Here is a 19,314-nt window from a genome sequence, read left to right on the forward strand (position 1 = left end):
TTGTTTTTCAACAGGACAATGCCACATCACACCTCCAGGCTGTGTAAGGGCTATTTAACCAAGAAGGAGAGTGATGGAGTGCTGACCTGGCCTCCACAATCACCAGACCTCAACCCAATTGTGGTAGTTTGGGATGAATTGGACTGCGGAGTGAAGGAAAAGCAGCCAACAAGTGCTCAGCATATGTGGGAACTCCTTCAAGACTGTTGGAAAAGAATTCCAGGTGAAGCTGATTGAGAGAATGCAAAGAGTGTGCAAAGCTGTCATCAAGACAAAGGGTGGCTATTTGAAGAATCTCAAATATAAAATATATTTTGATTTGTTTAACACTTTCTTTGGTTACTACATGATTCCATATGTGTTATTTCATTGTTTTGATGTCTTCACTATTATTGTACAATGTAGAAACTAGTCAAAATAAATAAAAACCTTGAATGAGTAGGTGTTCTAAAACTTTTTACCGGTAGTGTAAATTGTGGAATTGTTGTATGGTGTGGTTTTTTGTGTTGTGGATAAGTAGTGGTGTAGCGATGTTATGTGATTGACTGTTTAATTGTTTGCTTAATTGTAATGTAAGTGCCTTGATGTGCTTAGACCCCAGGAAGAGTTGCTGCTGCCTTGGCAGAAGCTAATCTGCATCCATAATAAAATACAAAAAAATACTAATACAAAGGTTTGATGGCCCTCATATGCACAATTTTGAATCTGTTGTTATGGGGTAGGCTAGTCAAGGTAGATAAACTATACCAGCCTGTCCAGCCCCCTGCTCCAGCACCCAGGCTATATCTACAGTAAATGACAAGTCTATTTTGGGAAGGAGGCTGCACCATAATAGGAACGTCAGCTACTTGGCATCATGAGGTACCAATGAAGAAAAAAGAAACACGCGTAGTCAAACACCCACTGCAGGAGACTGGGGGATGTTATACTGCCCTGGATACAAATCATCATTGTAGGAATATTGACCAAACAAATTTGTTGAATCTCAACGGCAAAGATTGCATCATCTTTCGGACTGTAAAACTTTGTTAAAGTTTTCGTCCACATGTTTCAGTGCTTGTTTTACCAGAGAGTGTCTGAAGACTCAAGGTGAGAAAATTATTGCTGAAATTGAATTAACCCAGTTCCCAGTTGAAATAGTCTAAATGTAAATTCAATTTGCAATAACTGAACAACATAAATGGTCATTTAATCAGGCCTAATTAATGTAGGCTTATGTTGAGTTTCTTATTTTTAGATAAATCATCTTCATTCGTGTGCTGTTCTATGTTTGTGGTGAAAGTTTTACACGGTCTAAAACCTATGTTTTTATCCTATGTTTTTATAACTGATATGTTGAATTGCAATGAGTAACTTGTAGGTCGAAGAAGACCATATCTAAAATGTTTTTTTTGCCGACTATCTACAGTATATCAAACCATCTACATAATAAAACATTTATGATCTATTTGCATAATTGTATTGGTACATTTATCAAGCAATATCGAATAACGAAGCTTTTCCTTCTCTTGTGGGTTCCCTACCAAACAGCTGAACTCTCTTTGCTACTACAAATGGCAATGGACAGAGACGCGGCCTGACAGCTGAGGTTATTTTTGGGACTGGCAGCTCAGGGGAGGGAGGTGACAAATGTCACCCTTTCATATAAAATATTTTCTGTATTTAACCGGGTTAAAACAGCATTTATGTTAATCTGATGGTGCGCTGATCAGTTTGGGTAGGCTACCGGCCTAATAAACCACCTGCTCTCTCTGGATACGCCTTTTTAGCAAGTGTGTGGGTGTGATTTGATCTTGATATGGGTCTGGTTGATGTCATATGCGACCGTGCTCCTCAAGTCTGGTCCTGCAGACTCAAATAATGTATTAATAAAGAATGTGCACCCCTGTGGGTTCCCAGGACCAGAATTGAAGAACAGTTACGCCTATGGTACCAACTAATCTAAATATTCCACTTCAGTAGGCTAGTATTGTTTTAAGTGTAACAAATAGGCAGAAACCTATGAAATATGCACTTCTCACCCAAAAACCTACTGTCGACTATTATTTGGAAAGAATGAGGAGGATTGTTTTTCTATGCATCCCTCTGTCACTCTAGAATCTGCCTCCCTCTTGGTTAGCTCTGATTAATATTTATCATCAGTTGGACATTTTTTGCTAGAATATGATCCATTTTATGGTTGTTACTTGTAATCTTGTTAGCCTACTCTGTATCATGGTGTTTTAGTTGGAAATCTGTCCTGGGTAGGCAAATGTGCTGTACAAAACAATACAACTGCAGATTGTTACATTGAATGGGACAATTTTATGTTCGACCTTCATAGAGACATTATATACAATATTTAAGTCAGTATTCTGTATTGTTTATGTAAATGTAAACAGATGAAGGATGAGTGATTTGCTATATAAATGTTTTAACTACTGAGATATCATTGTTATCTGTCCTCAATGCATATCTTACATTTCGGAAAATATGTTTTGTTGACTTCCATTGCAGACAGACGTCACTAAAAATATCTAGGCCATAAGTGAGACATGTTAACACATTCCTCTAAGTTCCTATGAAAACAATCTTAGTTTACAGCAAACAATTAACTCTACAATGGCCCACCCAAACACAGTGTGAACCTATGTGTGAACAAGGTTTTCCAAACTTTAGTCATTACTTGCTGATGTAGAGTTGTTACATTATTATGTCAGGCATGAGAAGGATGAGACACTAGAGGCTGTGTAGTGTCATGCAAGTTTGACATTCCAGTTCAAGAGGCAAGTGATTTAAATGATTGACAATAAGATTAGAAGGATATCTCATAGATTTGGTTGCCTTTCCTATGCACTTCTTGATATAGCCCAGTATTCTTGATTATTCTATTCTCTCAAAGGCGTGTTTCAATTCTAAATGACACTATTTCCTTGGTACACTAGGAACTAGTAATGGACCAGAACCTGTTTGGAGGGGCCCCCAGGTTTCTCACGCGGCCCAAGGCTTTCGCAGTGTGCGTGGGAAAGGATGCCACCTTGAGCTGCACCATCGTGGGCAACCCCACCCCACTGATTACCTGGGAAAAGGAGAAGCTACGTCTGACCTCTGGGGGCCGCTTCAAGATGGTGGATGATGGTGACGTCTACCGCCTCACCATCTACGATCTAACCCTGGAGGACAGCGGCCAGTACATGTGCCGGGCCAAAAACAATGTTGGGGAAGCATATGCATGCGTAACCCTTCACGTAGGCCTTCCACAGGAGATGGTGGAGAGGGCCCCCGTCTTCATGGTCAAGCCTACCTCCGTACGCGTAGGCCTGGGGGGCGATGTGGTCTTCCACTGCCGGGTTGCGGCTTACCCAGAGCCCAAATTTGACTGGGAGAAGGACGGGCGTTACCTGGCCGAGACGAACCGCATCAAGGTGACATCGGACAGTGACAGCAGCTCTCTGAGGATCCAGAGCGTGCGCAGTCTGGACAGCGGCACATACACTTGCCGCGCCCAGAATTCGGTAGGCCGCTCTAACTCCGCAGCCACCTTGGTTGTAGACACCCAGGACTCCCATCACCTGGGCAAGGACAAGAGCACCTCCCTCCTCTCCCATCTGCAGAAGCGTAAAGAAGGGATCTCTATCTACTGCACCGCCGAGACCAGCAGCTCCACTTACAACTCCACCACCACCTCCTCGACCGCCACCACTATGGTCACAGACGGGCTGAGCCTTCTGGGTCTAGACCACAGCAGCGCAGCACTGGTCAGTCATCTGCCCAAAGGCGTCTTCACCCGCACCTGCACAGTGACTGAAGGCAAGCACGCCAAACTCAGCTGCTTCGTGACAGGCCACCCCAAGCCTCACATCATCTGGAGGAAGGATGGGGGGAACATTGGCGAGGGACGCAGACAGATCATGTATGAGGACCAGGCCGAGAACTTCATCCTCAAGATCCTGTACTGCAAACAGAGGGACAATGGTCTGTATACCTGTAACGCCTCCAATATGGCTGGACACACCTACAGTGCCGTGCTGGTGATAGTTAAAGGTAAGCAAAAAAATATATAAAAATCACAAATGGTTGGTATTTCAAGAGTGATGTTTGATTGGAATATAAATTATGTAGAATAGTGCATTTACTCCATCGATTATTATTTAAATTTGAGAGTGCATCACATCTAAGTCTTCTAAAAATAAAATGTTTAGCATGAGTTTTTCCATATTCTGCCATTACCATACTCCCAAGTCTAGTTCATCACTCGGCTGTTGAGGATAAAGTGAGGGTAGTTTTCTTTAACGTTTCCATAACGAGGCAAAGGGATTCATGTGTATTTAAGGGACATGACAATGCTTGTCATGTGGGGAGACGACCTTAGATTAACTCTCTCTCATTGCTCTATATGAATTGCTGATAATCGACTAGTATATAACATATATAGCATTTGTTTAAATATAGCTCAAATGTCTCTGCAATGCAGGCCTGCATAACAGTGGAGTTTGTCATTCTTGTGATGTTGAGGTCCCCCTGTACACAGGCTTATGTATGTGAAAGCATTGATTTCAAAGAGTGTTTAAAGGCCCAATGCAGCCAGTTTTACATTTTTTACATTTGACATTTTAGTCATTTAGCAGACGCTCTTATCCAGAGCAACTTACAGCAGTGAGTGGATCATTATTTTTTTTAAATGTTCCCATACCGAGCTCATTATCAAATCATTTCTGGGCGACAGTTAAGTACCTTATTGTGATTGTTCTCAATTAAAATGGTCATAAAGAAACAAAAATAGCTTCTTATCAAAGAGCAATTACTCCAGCAATAATTTTACTAGGACTGTCTGAGTGGTCTGAGTGGAGAGGTTAAAAACGTGGCAACACTCCATTCCACCAAAACAGGCTGAAATTTCAGGCGGTCTTTACAAACAGCTTTTACACTAAAATAACATTATCAACAATTGTACAATACACAGTATTATTACAATTTCATTGTGTGGAAATATACTGTATATAAAACACAGGAAAATCACATGGTCCTGCACTGGGCCTTTAAACATGATAGTGCAAGGAATCTGAAGAGGTTAACCGAGGGTGTGCTGTCCTTGAGATATTGGATAATGTCATACAGTCATGCTCTTACAGAAATTAGTCTCTATCCACAGGAAAATAATGAACCAAAGTGAGCTAAAACATTGACCTGAGCACAGTTTTACTTTGCCCCAACATAGACTTAAACTGTGCAACTAAGTGGTGGAATGCTGGCAGCGAAATGAAGGGGGAGTGTCATGTTTCATCTATTTTCTGCTAGTGATGAGTAGTTCACAGTTGCAATGATGGCCATTAGGTGCCAGAGCTAGGGTGATTTTCCATGAGCAACTCCTGATTTGCTAGAAGCCTGGAGCATGGAGATTTATCAATGGCGGTTGTTAATCTCGGTCTCAATTTGACAGCGAGTGCAGTGCCCATGGCAGTGATTTTGGTTGCATCTGGTTATACAGTAACTGACACCAGATAATGGATTCTTGAGAGGCTTTGCAAGCAAGAGGGACTGTATCCCTCCACCCTTTATGTACCAGTGTTTTTATTAACACCAGATCATTTGATGACCCTCTGGTGTACAATAAGAACCTCTAGGAAATGTCATAATTGAAACATACTCAGTAGTCACAGCCCCAGCCAAACATTCAAAACACACATTCAAATGATAAGTTATATGGAAAGATGATACCAGCACATAAACGCTAAACTAAACTAAGTGAATATGGTTTAGCCTCTGTTCCTTCTCAACTGTTTTCAAAGAGCATAAGCCAATATTTAACCTTTTACTGCAGTGGGCTAAGTCAGGGTCACACAGAGTGTTTCTTGGTAGCCTTAAACAAATATACTTTGAAACACAAGTCTACACCTCACACACATGGTTATGGTCTTAAAACAAAGAAGACACCTGTACCATGTCAGATATGGAGTTGAAATGCATTCCATTTTGAGTTTGCATCACAATATTACACTTGATATATATCATATAAGACTGATAAATAACAAAACAGTTTGACATAGAAACACCTGATTTTCGGGTGGGTTTTTGAAATAATGTTAATTAATTAAGAAATCATGAAAAATATGAATAACATTCCACCCATGAGGCAACTAGGTCATTTGACTGTGCTGCCTATTTTGAAATAATGAATAAATAGAGCTGATTATTCTGAGTGCTGATGTCTTGTTCTAAATTTGTCCAAATGGAAAGGCAATACATAATAATAGCCCTGTAAGTAGCCTTGTAAGCTCATTCCATAATAAAGTAAACAGACAGTTAAATCGTAGAGAACTAAAGCATTCTCTAAATGGAATGTTTCCTTTTGTTGCTGAAAATGGAACAGCACTTGTCTATGTAATCTGCTTTATAAGGACTGTAAATTTTAGTTTTATTTGATGTAAATACTCTGTGATGTATTGGAGCCCATAGAAATCAGTCCTGTAGAATGTGTGTGTATCACATGAGGTGGACACATGACAAAATGCTGGCTTGGACTGGTCCAACCTTGGGTTGTTGATGGAGTTCAGCTGAAATACATAAGTGATTGAAACTTTAGTACTGTACAAGTACTTTAAAGGTTGAATCAGTGAAATTACGTTGCCACAGGCAGCACCGGAGATATTGAGATGAGCGAGAGTCACACACAGTATCTGCCTATGTGCACAGATTCGCTTTGTGCTGTGTACAGTGTGGTAGCCAGGGCACCAAAACAGTGGAGAAGTTGAGTCTCGCGCTTCAATGCTCTTAGTTGTTGCTGTTTACTTTCTGCTGAGAACGGTTCAAAGTAAGATACATTCATTTAATTACAGGAGTCACTCACCTTTTTAAAAATGTTCTGCAATCTTCCTATGAAAGAGCCCAAGGCAGGGTATGGCATATTCAAATAAATACATCCATTGTATCTGCAAAACAGAAAGAGATTGACTTTATGAGCAATTGATTTACGCATCCACCAATTTCCATAATTTCACTCACCTTCTGACAATTATTCTGTGTTCTTTCAATGATCCTCAGAGCCCAAGGTGCCGTTCAGGAGGAAGCTGCAGGATGTGGAGGTCCAGGAGAAGATGACGGCCACGCTGCTGTGTGAGGTGCCCATCTCCACAACCCAGGCCAGCTGGTTCATGGAGGAGACGCGATTGGAGGACTGTTCCAAGTACCGAATGGAGGAGGAGGGCACCATGCGGCGCCTCACCATCCACAACGTCACCACCAATGATGATGCCGTCTACATCTGCGAGATGAAGGAGGGGAGCCGCACCGTGGCCGAGCTCACTGTGCTGGGTACGAGAGCCATTTTCTTGTATCTATACAAATATTATGCAACATTATCAACATTGAGATTGTTCCTACATCATACTTTGATGGAAAATATATCAGACAGAAGTTTACAATGAAGTGTTGTGCAGTTTCATCATGTAATAGGCATTACTGCCTATTACTGTCAAAATACTGTCAAAATATACTGTCAAAGTACTGTCAAAATATATTGTCAAAATATACAGTCAAAAAACTGTCAAAACATTTAATGATGCAAAGGGAGTCTCCAATTTCCTTTCTGACCTTTCAAGGGGGCAATAACCTTGGTATTCAGTTTACACAGAGTTAGTGCTGCAGCGTTGTAGACGACACTTGCCATTTGGTGACCCTTGTACTTGTCACTCACAGGCAACATCACTAAGAAGCTGCCCAGGAGGACTGTAGTGCCAGTGAGTGATACAGTGATCTTCTGCGTTGAGCTGGAGCACCCCTGTTCTGACGCCTACTGGACACGCAATGCCGAGCGTCTGAAGCCGGACACACGCATAATAATTGCGTGCACCCTCAGGCAGTACACTTTAACCATCAGCCACTGCCAAGCTGACGACTCAGGAGAGGTGGCCTTCATGGCTGGAGACTGCAAGACCTCCACAAGATTCTCTGTCACAGGTGAGCTACAAACATAGACCTACATGCATAGCACAGACCCTAAAGCCCTTTTCCTGTCACAACATCAAATTAGGAAATCCTACGTTTAAATTCCATTTTGATTAATCTGATCACAAAGGTTAACTATATTTATTTTATTTCACCTTTATTTAGCCAGGTAGGCTAGTTGAGAACAAGTTCTCATTTACAACTGCGATAACCAAGATAAAGCAAAGCAGTTCGACACATACAACAACACAGAGTTAGACATGGAATCAACAAACATACAGTCAATAATACAGTAGAAGAAGAAAAAAGTCTATATACATTGTGTGCAAATGAGGTAAGATAATGGAGGTAAGGCAATAAATAGGCCATGGTGGCGAAGTAATTACAATATAGCAATTAAACACTGGAATTGTAGATGTCCAGAAGATGAATGTGCAAGTAGAGATAATGGGGTGCAAAGGAGCAAGATAAATAAATAAATACGGTATGGGGATGAGGTAGATGGATGGAATAATTACAGATGGGCTATGTACATGTGCAGTGATCTGTGAGCTGCTCTGACAGCTGGTGCTTCAAGCTGGTGAGGGAGATAAGAGTCTCCAGTTTCAGTGATTATTGCAGTTAATTCCAGTCATTAGCAGCAGAGAACTCGAATGAGAGACGGTCAAAGGAGGAATTGGCTTTGGGGGTGACCAGTGAGATATACCTGCTAGCAAAGACTTGTAGATGACCTGGAGCCAGCGGGTTTGGCGACGACTAAGAAGCGAGGGCCAGCCAATGAGAGCGTACAGGTTGCAGTGGTGGGTAGTATATGGGGCTTTGGTGACAAAACGGATGGCACTGTGATAGACTGCATTCAATTTGTTGAGTAGTGTTGGAGGTGTTGGAGTAGAGTGTTGTACATGACATCGCCGAAGTCGAGGATTGGTAGGATGGCCAGTTTTACGAGGGTATGTTTGACAGCATGAGTGAAGGATGCTTTGCTGCTAAATAGGAAGCCGATTCTAGATTTAATTTTGGATTGGAGATGTTTAATGTGAGTCTGGAAGGAGAGTTTACAGTCTAACCAGACACATAGGTATTTGTAGTTGTCCACATATTCTAAGTCAGAACCGTCCAGAGTAGTGATGCTGGACGGGCGGGCAGGTGCGGGCAGCGATCGGTTGAAGAGCATGCATTTAGTTTTACTTGTATTTAAGAGCAGTTGGAGGCCACGGAAGGAGAGTTGTATGGCATTGAAGCTCGTCTGGAGGCTAGTCTCCAAAGAAGGGCCAGAAGTATACAGAATGGTGTCGTATAGGTTGATCAGAGAATCACCAGCAGCAAGAGCGACATCATTGATGTATACAGGGAAGAGAGTCGGCCAAATAATTGAACCCTATGGCACCCCCATAGAGACTGCCAGAGGTCCGGACAACAGGCCCTCCGATTTGACACTCTGAACTCTATCAGAGGAGTAGTTGGTGAACCAGGTGAGGCCATCATTTGAGAAACCAAGGCTGTTGAGTCTGCCGATAAGAATGTTATGATTGACAGTGTCGAAATCCTTAGCCAGGTCGATGAGTACGGCTGCACAGTATTGTCTCTTATCGATGGCGGTTATGATATCGTTTAGGACCTTGAGCGTGGCTGAGGTGCACCCATGACCAGCTCGGAAACCAGACTGCACAGCGAAGAAGGTACGGTGGTATTCTAAATCGTAATCAGTTTGTTAACTTGGCTTTCGAAGACCTTAGAAAGGGAAGGTAGGATAGATATAGGTCTGTAGCAGTTTGGGTCTAGAGAGTCTCCCCCTTTGAAGAGGGGGATGACCGTGGCTGCTTTCCAATCTTTGGGAAGAGGTTGAACCGGCTAGTAATAGGGGTTGCAACAATTTTGGCAGATCATTTTAGAAAGAGAGGGTCCAGATTGTCTAGCCCATCTGATTTGTAGGGGTCTATATTTTGCAGCTCTTTCAGAACATCAGCTATCTGGATTTGTTCTTTATATCTGCAGATACATCATATCACTGACTTTTCTCAGAATTTATCATACATATGTGAGCCATTTCAAACTATACCTCCCTACCTCCCAGCTGCCAGAAAGCATCCTCCTGATCCCCCCATCGATGTGGTGGTGCGCAACAAGACAGACTCATCCATCACCCTCCACTGGTCCCCCCCAGACAGTGACCGCCCTGTGCCCATCAAGGGGTACATGGTAGAGAGGAGGAAGGTGGGTGCCCAGACCTGGCAGAGGTGCAGTGGCATGGAGATCAGCCCCTTTACTGAGATCACGATCCAGAACTTCACAGAGGAGGCCAGCTACCAGTTCCGCATTTCTGCAGTCAACAACTATGGCCAGAGCCAATACCTGGAGGTGCCCGGGACCTTCTACCTTGGTGAGACAGACAAACATCTTCTTACTCCTTAATACTTGGTTTTATTGAAGAAGAAACTAATGGCAGTCTAGGAATACTCCTGGAGATGTATGAGGTAGACAAGAAGAATGTGGGTCTGCACCAAGGCTTTTAGGTAGAAGGTGACTTGTACGTAAGAGTAAAATAACTAAGTACACTCTTAGAAAAAAAGGTGCTATCGAAAGCCTAATAGGGTTCTTCAGCTGTCCCCATAAGAGACCCTTTGAATTACCCATTTTGGTTCCAGGTAGAACCATTTTGGTTCCAGGTAGAAGTTTTTGAGATTCCATGTAGAACCCTTTCCACAGAGGATTCTACATAGAACCCAAAAGGTTTCTACCTGGAATTAAAAAGGGTTCTACCAGGACCCTAAAATGGTTCTCCTATTGGGACAGCAGAATAACCTTTTTGGAACTTTTCAACGGGTACTCACAATCAAACCGTAATAAGAAAAAAGATATAAAAACACCAGCATGCTACTTTTGTAATACTGATGTGATTCAACCATTTCTTACAGAGCCCAGTGCAGAGGTGAAAACAGGCCTGATGAACAGCACAGCCATCTCAGGTGAGGAGGCCTCACTCTCCGTGGATCTGTCTGCCGTGTGCTCTGGCTTCTGGTCTATCAACGGACGCCTCCTGCGTAGTGGTGGTGACTACCTCATCACCCGCCAAAAGACCATGCACACGCTGATGATCCGGACGGTCTTGATGGAGATGAACGGAGCCGTGGTCAAATTTGTGGGCGGTGGCTCGGAGAGCACTTGTATACTCAAAGTGAAGGGTAAGCACTGGAATAGGGGGCAATGCCAAGAATAAGAACTGTGGTTGAATATGCATATCTTCATTAGCATGATGCTTTGAGTTGCCTGTATAAATCAAATCAAATAAAACATGCTTTGTAAACAACAGGTGTAGACTAACAGTGAAATGCTTACTTACGGGCCCTTCCCAACAATGCAGAGAGAAAGAAAATAGAGAAAAATAGAAAGTAAAACATGTAATAATAAAAGTAATAATAAATACACAATGAGTATAAAGGCTATATATACATAATCAAAAAATGTACTATCTAGAACCGAAAAGGGTTCTTTGGCTGTCCCCATAGGAGAAGAACCCTTTGTTGAACCCTTTTTGGTACTACTGTAGGTAGAACCCTTTTGGGTCCAGATAGAACCCTTTTGGGTTCCATGTAGAACGCTTTCCTCTCTTTCTTATTGATCTATTAACTAATTTACCGCATGGTGATGTCACCAGGCAGACCAAAACTCCATCCCACCAAAACCGGATGAAATTCTAGACTTTCTTTACAAATAGCTTTTACACTAAAAGGGCGTAAATACTAATTTTCACAATTTCACACTATTATTCCAACCTCATAGTGCTGTACAAGCAGTTAGGAACCTCACCTGTTAGCTGTTCTGTTGGTAGACAGTCACCATCTTTCCATTGGAATTTCCCATACAACAACTACAATTCAATACTCTGTAATAAGCATAGCCCCGGTAGCTTATGTGAGACCTCTATTTACAGCTCCACCTATCCGGTTTACCAGTAAGTCTGCTCACACTGAGGTGGTGACCTGCAGCGCCCAGTCCTCCGTCCAGCTGACCACAGAGGTGTCTGATTACCATGCCCAGGTGTGTAGTGGTCCTTTTGTAGCTCAGTTGGTAGCGCATGGCGCTTGTCACACCGGGGTAGTGGGTTTGATTCCCAGGACCAGCCATGCATAAAATGTATGCACGACTGTAAATCACTTTGGATAAAAGTGTTTGCTAAATGGCATATATTTTCTAATGGCATATATTATATAAAGTCCAGATGACTGAATTAATTAATGAACCCTGTTAGGGTTAGGAGTAGTGTTATAAATACAAAAATACTTAAGACTTTCTCTTTTGAATTGTTCAGATTCAATTCACTGTGTAAATCACTGTGTAATGCTGTCTCTTATGCGGATTGTGCATTTCAATGTTTCCTCCGACTCTGTAGGTGGTCTGGATGAAGAATGGACGGGAGCTGAAGATGGGCAAGAAGTATGAGTGCATAACCACTGACCACAAGAGGATCCTGATGGTGCACAATGTCACTGAAGAGGACACGGGAATCTATGAGTGTGTCCTAAACGAAGACAGAATGTCCCTGAAGCTTTCTCTAAAAGGTACAACAGGACAGCCGAAATATCAAGAATAAAGACTCAACTCCTGTAGTAATCTATCATGCTAGAAATAAGAAACCACTCCAATGTCTACAACATATTAATAACTTGTTGACACCTGGTGGAAAGTGGAAACCTGATCCCTCAGATTCCCATATAATTGTAATACAATAACAGAAATAGCTACATTTTGTACAGCTTCACTGAAAACCCGTTTTGTACTTTATCTTTCTTTTTTTACATATGACAGATGTTGTTACACTCGAAATCCAGTAGGTTAGTCTGACCCCGGATCTTAAACTGACACGGAGTATGAAGTGCAACCTCTAACCTACATTGCCTACAGAAAGCCCCTCTCACACCACGTGACACACAGGGACAGACTGGGCTGTGACAGCTAACACCAGGTGGTAGTGAGTCGTCTAGCATGGGAAAGAGCTCTCTGTCATCATGTAATAAAGTCCAATGTGTCACTGGTACCGTCCCCAATCCTCCAACCACGCACAGGCAGACACCCACCTATCATATGATGGTGTATGAAATGTAGCCGTTTGGTTATAAAAGCATGATCAAATATTTGTAAAGTGAATAAATCATCATAGATGATTCTGTTATTGCATATTTTTTGTCATATTCAATTCCACATGGGCCTTTGTTAACATTTAATTATAACCTTAAGGTATTAATAGATTTCCACCACAACTCTATAAACTAAAAAAGCAGACAAATCAGGTTTTTGTTCTTGATGACAAATCCATCCATGTTTCTCTTCCAGATGAAGCAAAATTCCTGAACAAGCCTAGGGGTCCCATGGGGGTGGCACCTGCCCTCAGTGGGCACCTTGAGTTGAACTGTGAGGTATCGTCTGCCAGCGGGGTGGTGGTGTGGAGGAAGGATCAGACAGTGGTCATTGAGGACCAAAGAACTACCATTATCTCCAAAGGGACACAGAGGAGACTGGTCATCAAGAACGCCAAGAAAAGTGACGAGGGACACTACTCCTGCGAGACAGCGGAAGACAAAGTCACATTCCAGGTCAAGATAAAAGGTAAGAGAGAGAAGGAATGTCTGTAGAGCACACCGGACAAACAATATCATTGTATTCAGCTTGTAGAATACCTAGTCATATATATTTTTTTAAATGTTTAAGCTAGAAAAACTAGTGTCCCCTCAGAATCCCAGACTGCCCATACAAATACTGTTCCTGTTTTCAGTGTTCAACCCCCCAAAAAAGGTTTCTGATTTTACTTAGCCATTCCATGACTGTTCCCTCAGAAGTTCAACAGGCTGCCTTCACCAACAAGGACTCTGTACAGAAGGAAGTGAGAGCTACTCTCTCCCAGAAAGCCACTCTGAGCTGTGAGGTTGCAGATACCAAGATAGAGGTGAAATGGTACAAGGACGGCAAACAGATCATTGCAAGTAAAACTGTCTCCATGGAGACAAAGGGCAAGAGTCGTCTGTTGGTAGTAGACAAAATGGAGAAAAAGGATGCTGGAGAGTACACCTGTGAAGCTAGAGCAGAGAAGCTGGTCTTTAAAATACATGTGTCAGGTAAGCCAAATATTGAGTTACTGTCTATTGTCTACTTTTGAACGAGGTTGCTGGAGTGGTTGTCCATGTGCCAGTCTTGCAAATTTGAAGCGTTTTCCCCCTTAGTCCTTGGTGATGGTTTGAACAATGTACAACATTTGAATTTCTTCAGCTCTGCTCATTATGTTAGAAATGTATGGTTGTTTTGTTAGTTTCAATGTGTTCTAATTGAGACCTAAAAATATGTGAGGTTATCAGATAAAATACTGTTTGGAGATATGGGCTTCAAAGCTGTTTCATTGGATGATTTTGCTTTCATGGCTTCTGAGGACAACTCAATGATGCGATGTGTCTGCCTCTGCTATATTAGTGCTGTAGCTGGTTGACTATGGTTGTTATGTATGTCAATGCTACCCATGTCTGTCCAGTGTCGAAAAATGATTCCTGTTTTCATTATTTGACCCCTACTATGCCCCTCCATGATTGTTCCCTCAGAAGCCCAACAGGCTGCCTTCACCAACAAGGACTCTGTACAGAAGGAGGTGAAAGCTACTCTCTCCCAGAAAGCCACTCTGAGCTGTGATGTGTCAGATTCCAAGACTGAGGTGAAATGGTACAAGGATGGCAAACTGCTGACTTCCAGTAAGACAGTCTCCATGGAGACAAAGGGCAAGAATCGTCAGCTGGTGATAGAGAAGGTGGAGAAGAAGGATGCTGGAGAGTACACCTGTGAGGTTGGAGCAGAGAAACTGGTCTATGAGATAAAGGTGACAGGTAAGGAGGATATCGACCTGCTGTCTTGTCTCCTTTCTGTCCGATTGCTTGAATAGTTGTCTGTCTGCTCTTCACATTAATGAGGAATTGGACCTTGCATGTTACAGGCACCAGCAGTCTGCCACCCCAACAACAAGCACTCTGAGCTCTTCAGCCTAATATCTATTGCTTCTAATATTGTTATGTAGCCCAGCTCATTGTCTTTTTTCAATTATATGTGACATTTGAATTGTCCATTTTCTTTATTCTTCTACATATTCCAGTCTCTAATCAACTATCTGCTTGCACCTGTTGCGCCTGTTACGCACAGCAGGTGTGTCTTCTTAAGTACGTCTTCCTAATTTGTTTGTACATTACTGACGATAAGGCCGAAACGTATGCTCCTTTTTCGTTAATTAACTTTGTACTTTTTGTATTCTTTTGAGCGTGGATTAAATTAAGTGTATTATTTTTGCACATCGGCCTCCTTGGGTTATTCCTTTTCATGGTTTTGAGTGCCAGTACCTTTTGAACTCTACATATTTTTTTTCTCCTACACACCGGCCTCCTTCCATTGCAGCCTGACTGCAAACCCTCATACTGGCTTTCTGCTCTACACATTGGACATGTTTATCTTAGGAGAAAATAACTATTAAACATTTACCTCTCCCCTCAGATGCTTTGGCAAGTGTACTGTTGAATTACATTTAGCTTTTGTCTCAGTAAGAAACAAATGCCTAGTTTTTTGTCATACTGATAAAGTTGAGATCTTAGGATTAGTTGATTCCATCAGACAAGGGGCTATGTTTGAGGCTTCAACGTTGTTTCCTTGCTTGAGTTGGCTCTGGTTGTTTTGCTTTGTGGCTTATGGGGATGTCTCACTGGTCTCTGTCCCTTTTGTGGCTGTGTGTCTATTCCCATTCTAAATTTGAACTGCTAATGGTTGATTTACAGAGGCCCAGGCTGCCTTCTCCAATAAGGACTCTGTACAGAGAGAGGTGAGAGCTGCTCTCTCCCAGAAAGCCACTCTGAGCTGTGAGGTGTCTGATACCAAGACTGAGGTGAAATGGTACAAGGATGGCAAACTTCTGACTTCCAGTAAGACAGTCTCCATGGAGACAAAGGGCAAGACTCGTCAGCTGGTGATAGAGAAGGTGGAGAAGAAGGATGCTGGAGAGTACATCTGTGAGGTTGGAGCAGAGAAACTGGTCTTTAAGATACATGTGACAGGTATGGAGGATATATTGGATTTACTGTCTGTCTATTGTTTCCTCTGGGGCATATAGTGGGACGAATGGTTGTCTATATGCCTGTCCTACAAATATTTATTTGATAAAATTTGTCTTTGACAAAGGTTGTTTCATTTGTCGAGTTGTCTTCCCAAGTTGACATCTCCTACAATCTGTGTTGCTGCTCTAGCTTATATTACATCTGAATAGTCTGTTTCTGTGTTGCTGCTCTAGCTTATATTACATCTGAATAGTCTGTTTCTGTGTTGCTGCTCTAGCTTATATTACATCTAAATAGTCTGTTTCTGTGTTGCTGCTCTAGCTTATATTACATCTGAATAGTCTGTTTCTGTGTTGCTGCTCTAGCTTATATTACATCTGAATAGTCTGTTTCTGTGTTGCTGCTCTATCTTATATTACATCTGAATAGTCTGTTTCTGTGTTGCTGCTCTAGCTTATATTACATCTGAATAGTCTGTTTCTGTGTTGCTGCTCTAGCTTATATTACATCTGAATAGTCTGTTTCTGTGTTGCTGCTCTAGCTTATATTACATCTGAATAGTCTGTTTCTGTGTTGCTGCTCTAGCTTATATTACATCTGAATAGTCTGTTTCTGTGTTTGTTGCGCAGTTTGTTTGTCTCCGTACCATGTTAGAATTGCTGACAGTTAACTCTCGGTGTCATTCTGTAGACAATTCTTCCCGTGTCTGTACAGGACAGTAAGTGGTGTGTTCTGTGTTTGGTGCTGATACTGTTTGACCCTAAATTAAGTATTTCTGCCATTGTGCCCCTCCATGACTGTTCCATCAGAAGCACATCAGGCTGCCTTCACCAATAAGGACTCTATACAGAAAGAGGTGAAAGCTACTCTCTCCCAGAAAGCCACTCTGAGCTGTGATGTGTCAGATACCAAGACAGAGGTGAAATGGTACAAGGATGGCAAACTGCTGACTTCCAGTAAGACAGTCTCCATGGAGACAAAGGGCAAGACTCGTCAGCTGGTGATAGAGAAGGTGGAGAAGAAGGATGCTGGACAGTACACCTGTGAGGTTGGAGCAGAGAAACTGGTCTATAAGATGCAGGTGACAGGTATGCAGGAGTTGTTTTTTAGTTAGGAGCCCTCTGTGATGTGATTTAGGTTTTGGTTGCTTGAATGGTTGTCCGTTTGTCTGTCCTATTAATTAAAATTGTATTCTCCTTATTTAAAGATAACCGTAAGAGATTTTCTTAAGTCGGAGAAGATGTTATGGGACATACACAGTTACATTTTTAGTTCTGTTTTTTTAACTTACAGCTATTTAGTTATTTTCTAAGTGTAATTGGTAACGTTGCCTTAGCATTTGTGAGTTCTATCTTGCAAAAAAATAGGTTTAATTGGTTGTTTTGATTGCGCACAGCATTGTCCTTTGAACATTTTGTCTCGATTCACAGATGTTTCTCATGGGGATATCTGAGTGCTCTGTTTCCCAGTTTGTTGCTCTGGACTGTGTGTCTGTCTCCACCCCACATTTGAATTTCAGATGGTTGACTTTGTCCAATAACTCCCGTATTTGTCCAGTCTAGAGATATGGTTCCTGTTTTCATGTGATATTGAGGTTTCTCATTTCCATCATATCCCATATCCCTCCTTTAGAAATGAAGGCTGCTTTCTCCAATAAGGACTTTGTACAGCAGGAAGTGAAAGCTACTCTCTCCCAGAAAGCCACTCTGAGCTGTGAGCTGTTAGATACCAAGACAGAGGTGAAATGGTACAAATATGGCAAGCTACTGACTTGCACTAAGACAGTCCACATGTTGTCAATGAGCAAAGCTTGTTAGCTTGTGATAGAAAATGTGTAGAAAAAGGATGCTGGAGAGTACACCTGTGAGGCTGGAGCAGAGAAGTTGGTCTTTAAGATACAGCTGGCTCTATTATTGTTTCTCAGAAGGCTTTGGAGGCTGAACAGTTGTCAATGTACAGTGGGGAGAACAAGTATTTGATACATTGCCGATTTTACAGGTTTTTCCTACTTACAAAGCATGTAGAGGTCTGTCATTTTGATCATAGGTACACTTCAACTGTGAGAGACGGAATCTAAAACAAAAATCCAGAAAATCACATTGTATGATTTTTAAGTAATTCATTTGCATTTTATTGCATGACATAAGTATTTTATCACCTACCAACCAGTAGGAATTCTGGCTCTCACAGACCTGTTAGTTTTTCTTTAAGAAGCCCTCCTGTTCTCCACTCATTACCTGTATTAACTGCACCTGTTTGAACTCGTTACCTGTATAAAATACACCTGTCCACACACTCAATCAAACAGACTGCAACCTCTCCACAGTGGCCAAGACCAGAGAGCTGTGTAAGGACATCAGGGATAAAATTGTAGACCTGCACAAGGCTGGGATGGGCTACAGGACAATAGGCAAGCAGCTTGGTGAGAAGGCAACAACTGTTGGCGCAATTATTAGAAAATGGAAGAAGTTCAACATGACGGTCAATCACCCTCGGTCTGGGGCTCCATGCAAGATCTCACCTCGTGGGGCATCAATGATCATGAGGAAGATGAGTGATCAGCCCAGAACTACACGGCAGGACCTGGTCAATAACCTGAAGAGAGCTGGGACCACAGTCTCAAAGAAAACCATTAGTAACACATTACGCCGTCATGGATTAAAATCCTGCAGCGCACGCAAGGTCCCCCTGCTCAAGCCAGCGTATGTCCAGGCCCGTCTGAAGTTTGCCAATGACCATCTGGATGATCCAGAGGAGGAATGGGAGAAGGTCATGTGGTCTGATGAGACAAAAAATTGAGCTTTTTGGTCTAAACTCCACTCGCAGTGTTTGGAGGAAGAAGAAGGATGAGTACAACCCCACGAACTCCATCCCAACCGTGAAGCATGGAGGTGGAAACATCATTCTTTGGGGATGCTTTTCTGCAAAGGGGACAGGACGACTGCACCGTATTGAGGGGAGGAGGGATGGGGCCATGTATCGCGAGATCTTGGCCAACAACCTCCTTCCCTCAGTAAGAGCATTGAAGATGGGTCGTGGCTGGGTCTTCCAGCATGACAACGACCCGAAACACACAGCCAGGGCAACTAAGGAGTGGCTCCGTAAGAAGCATCTCAAGGTCCTGGAGTGGCCTAGCCAGTCTCCAGACCTGAACCCAATAGAAAATCTTTGGAGGGAGCTGAAAGTCCGTATTGCCCAGCGACAGCCCCGAAACCTGAAGGATCTGGAGAAGGTCTGTATGGAGGAGTGGGCCAAAATCCCTGCTGCAGTGTGTGCAAACCTGGTCAAGAACGACAGGAAACGTATGATCTCTGTAATT

The 19,314-nt window shown here is 42.5% G+C and overlaps 1 protein-coding gene across 6 annotated transcripts in view; it reads left to right on the forward strand.

The window, feature by feature from the left end:
* Window positions 1–910: 910 nt before the first annotated feature.
* Window positions 911–19,314, forward strand: part of LOC115114564 (obscurin-like) — a 105,053-nt gene continuing 86,649 nt past the window's right edge. For 3 of the 6 annotated variants that reach the window (XM_065013497.1, XM_065013499.1, XM_065013498.1), the window contains exons 1-13: window positions 912–1,089; window positions 2,925–4,023; window positions 7,021–7,290; window positions 7,675–7,935; window positions 9,998–10,303; window positions 10,839–11,105; window positions 11,855–11,961; window positions 12,314–12,482; window positions 13,255–13,527; window positions 13,755–14,033; window positions 14,508–14,786; window positions 15,720–15,995; window positions 16,805–17,083. In XM_065013497.1, the coding sequence (XP_064869569.1) occupies window positions 2,934–4,023; window positions 7,021–7,290; window positions 7,675–7,935; window positions 9,998–10,303; window positions 10,839–11,105; window positions 11,855–11,961; window positions 12,314–12,482; window positions 13,255–13,527; window positions 13,755–14,033; window positions 14,508–14,786; window positions 15,720–15,995; window positions 16,805–17,083 (3,856 nt within the window). In that variant the 5' untranslated portion in view covers window positions 912–1,089; window positions 2,925–2,933. Of the gene's footprint in view, window positions 1,090–2,924; window positions 4,024–7,020; window positions 7,291–7,674; window positions 7,936–9,997; window positions 10,304–10,838; window positions 11,106–11,854; window positions 11,962–12,313; window positions 12,483–13,254; window positions 13,528–13,754; window positions 14,034–14,507; window positions 14,787–15,719; window positions 15,996–16,804; window positions 17,084–19,314 lie in introns of all 6 variants that reach the window. The other 3 variants (XM_065013495.1, XM_065013496.1, XM_065013500.1) reach the window with 2 other exon arrangements.

The sequence above is a fragment of the Oncorhynchus nerka genome, linkage group LG9b (genome assembly GCF_034236695.1).
Source record: "Oncorhynchus nerka isolate Pitt River linkage group LG9b, Oner_Uvic_2.0, whole genome shotgun sequence".
Taxonomy (NCBI): Eukaryota; Metazoa; Chordata; class Actinopteri; order Salmoniformes; family Salmonidae; genus Oncorhynchus; species Oncorhynchus nerka.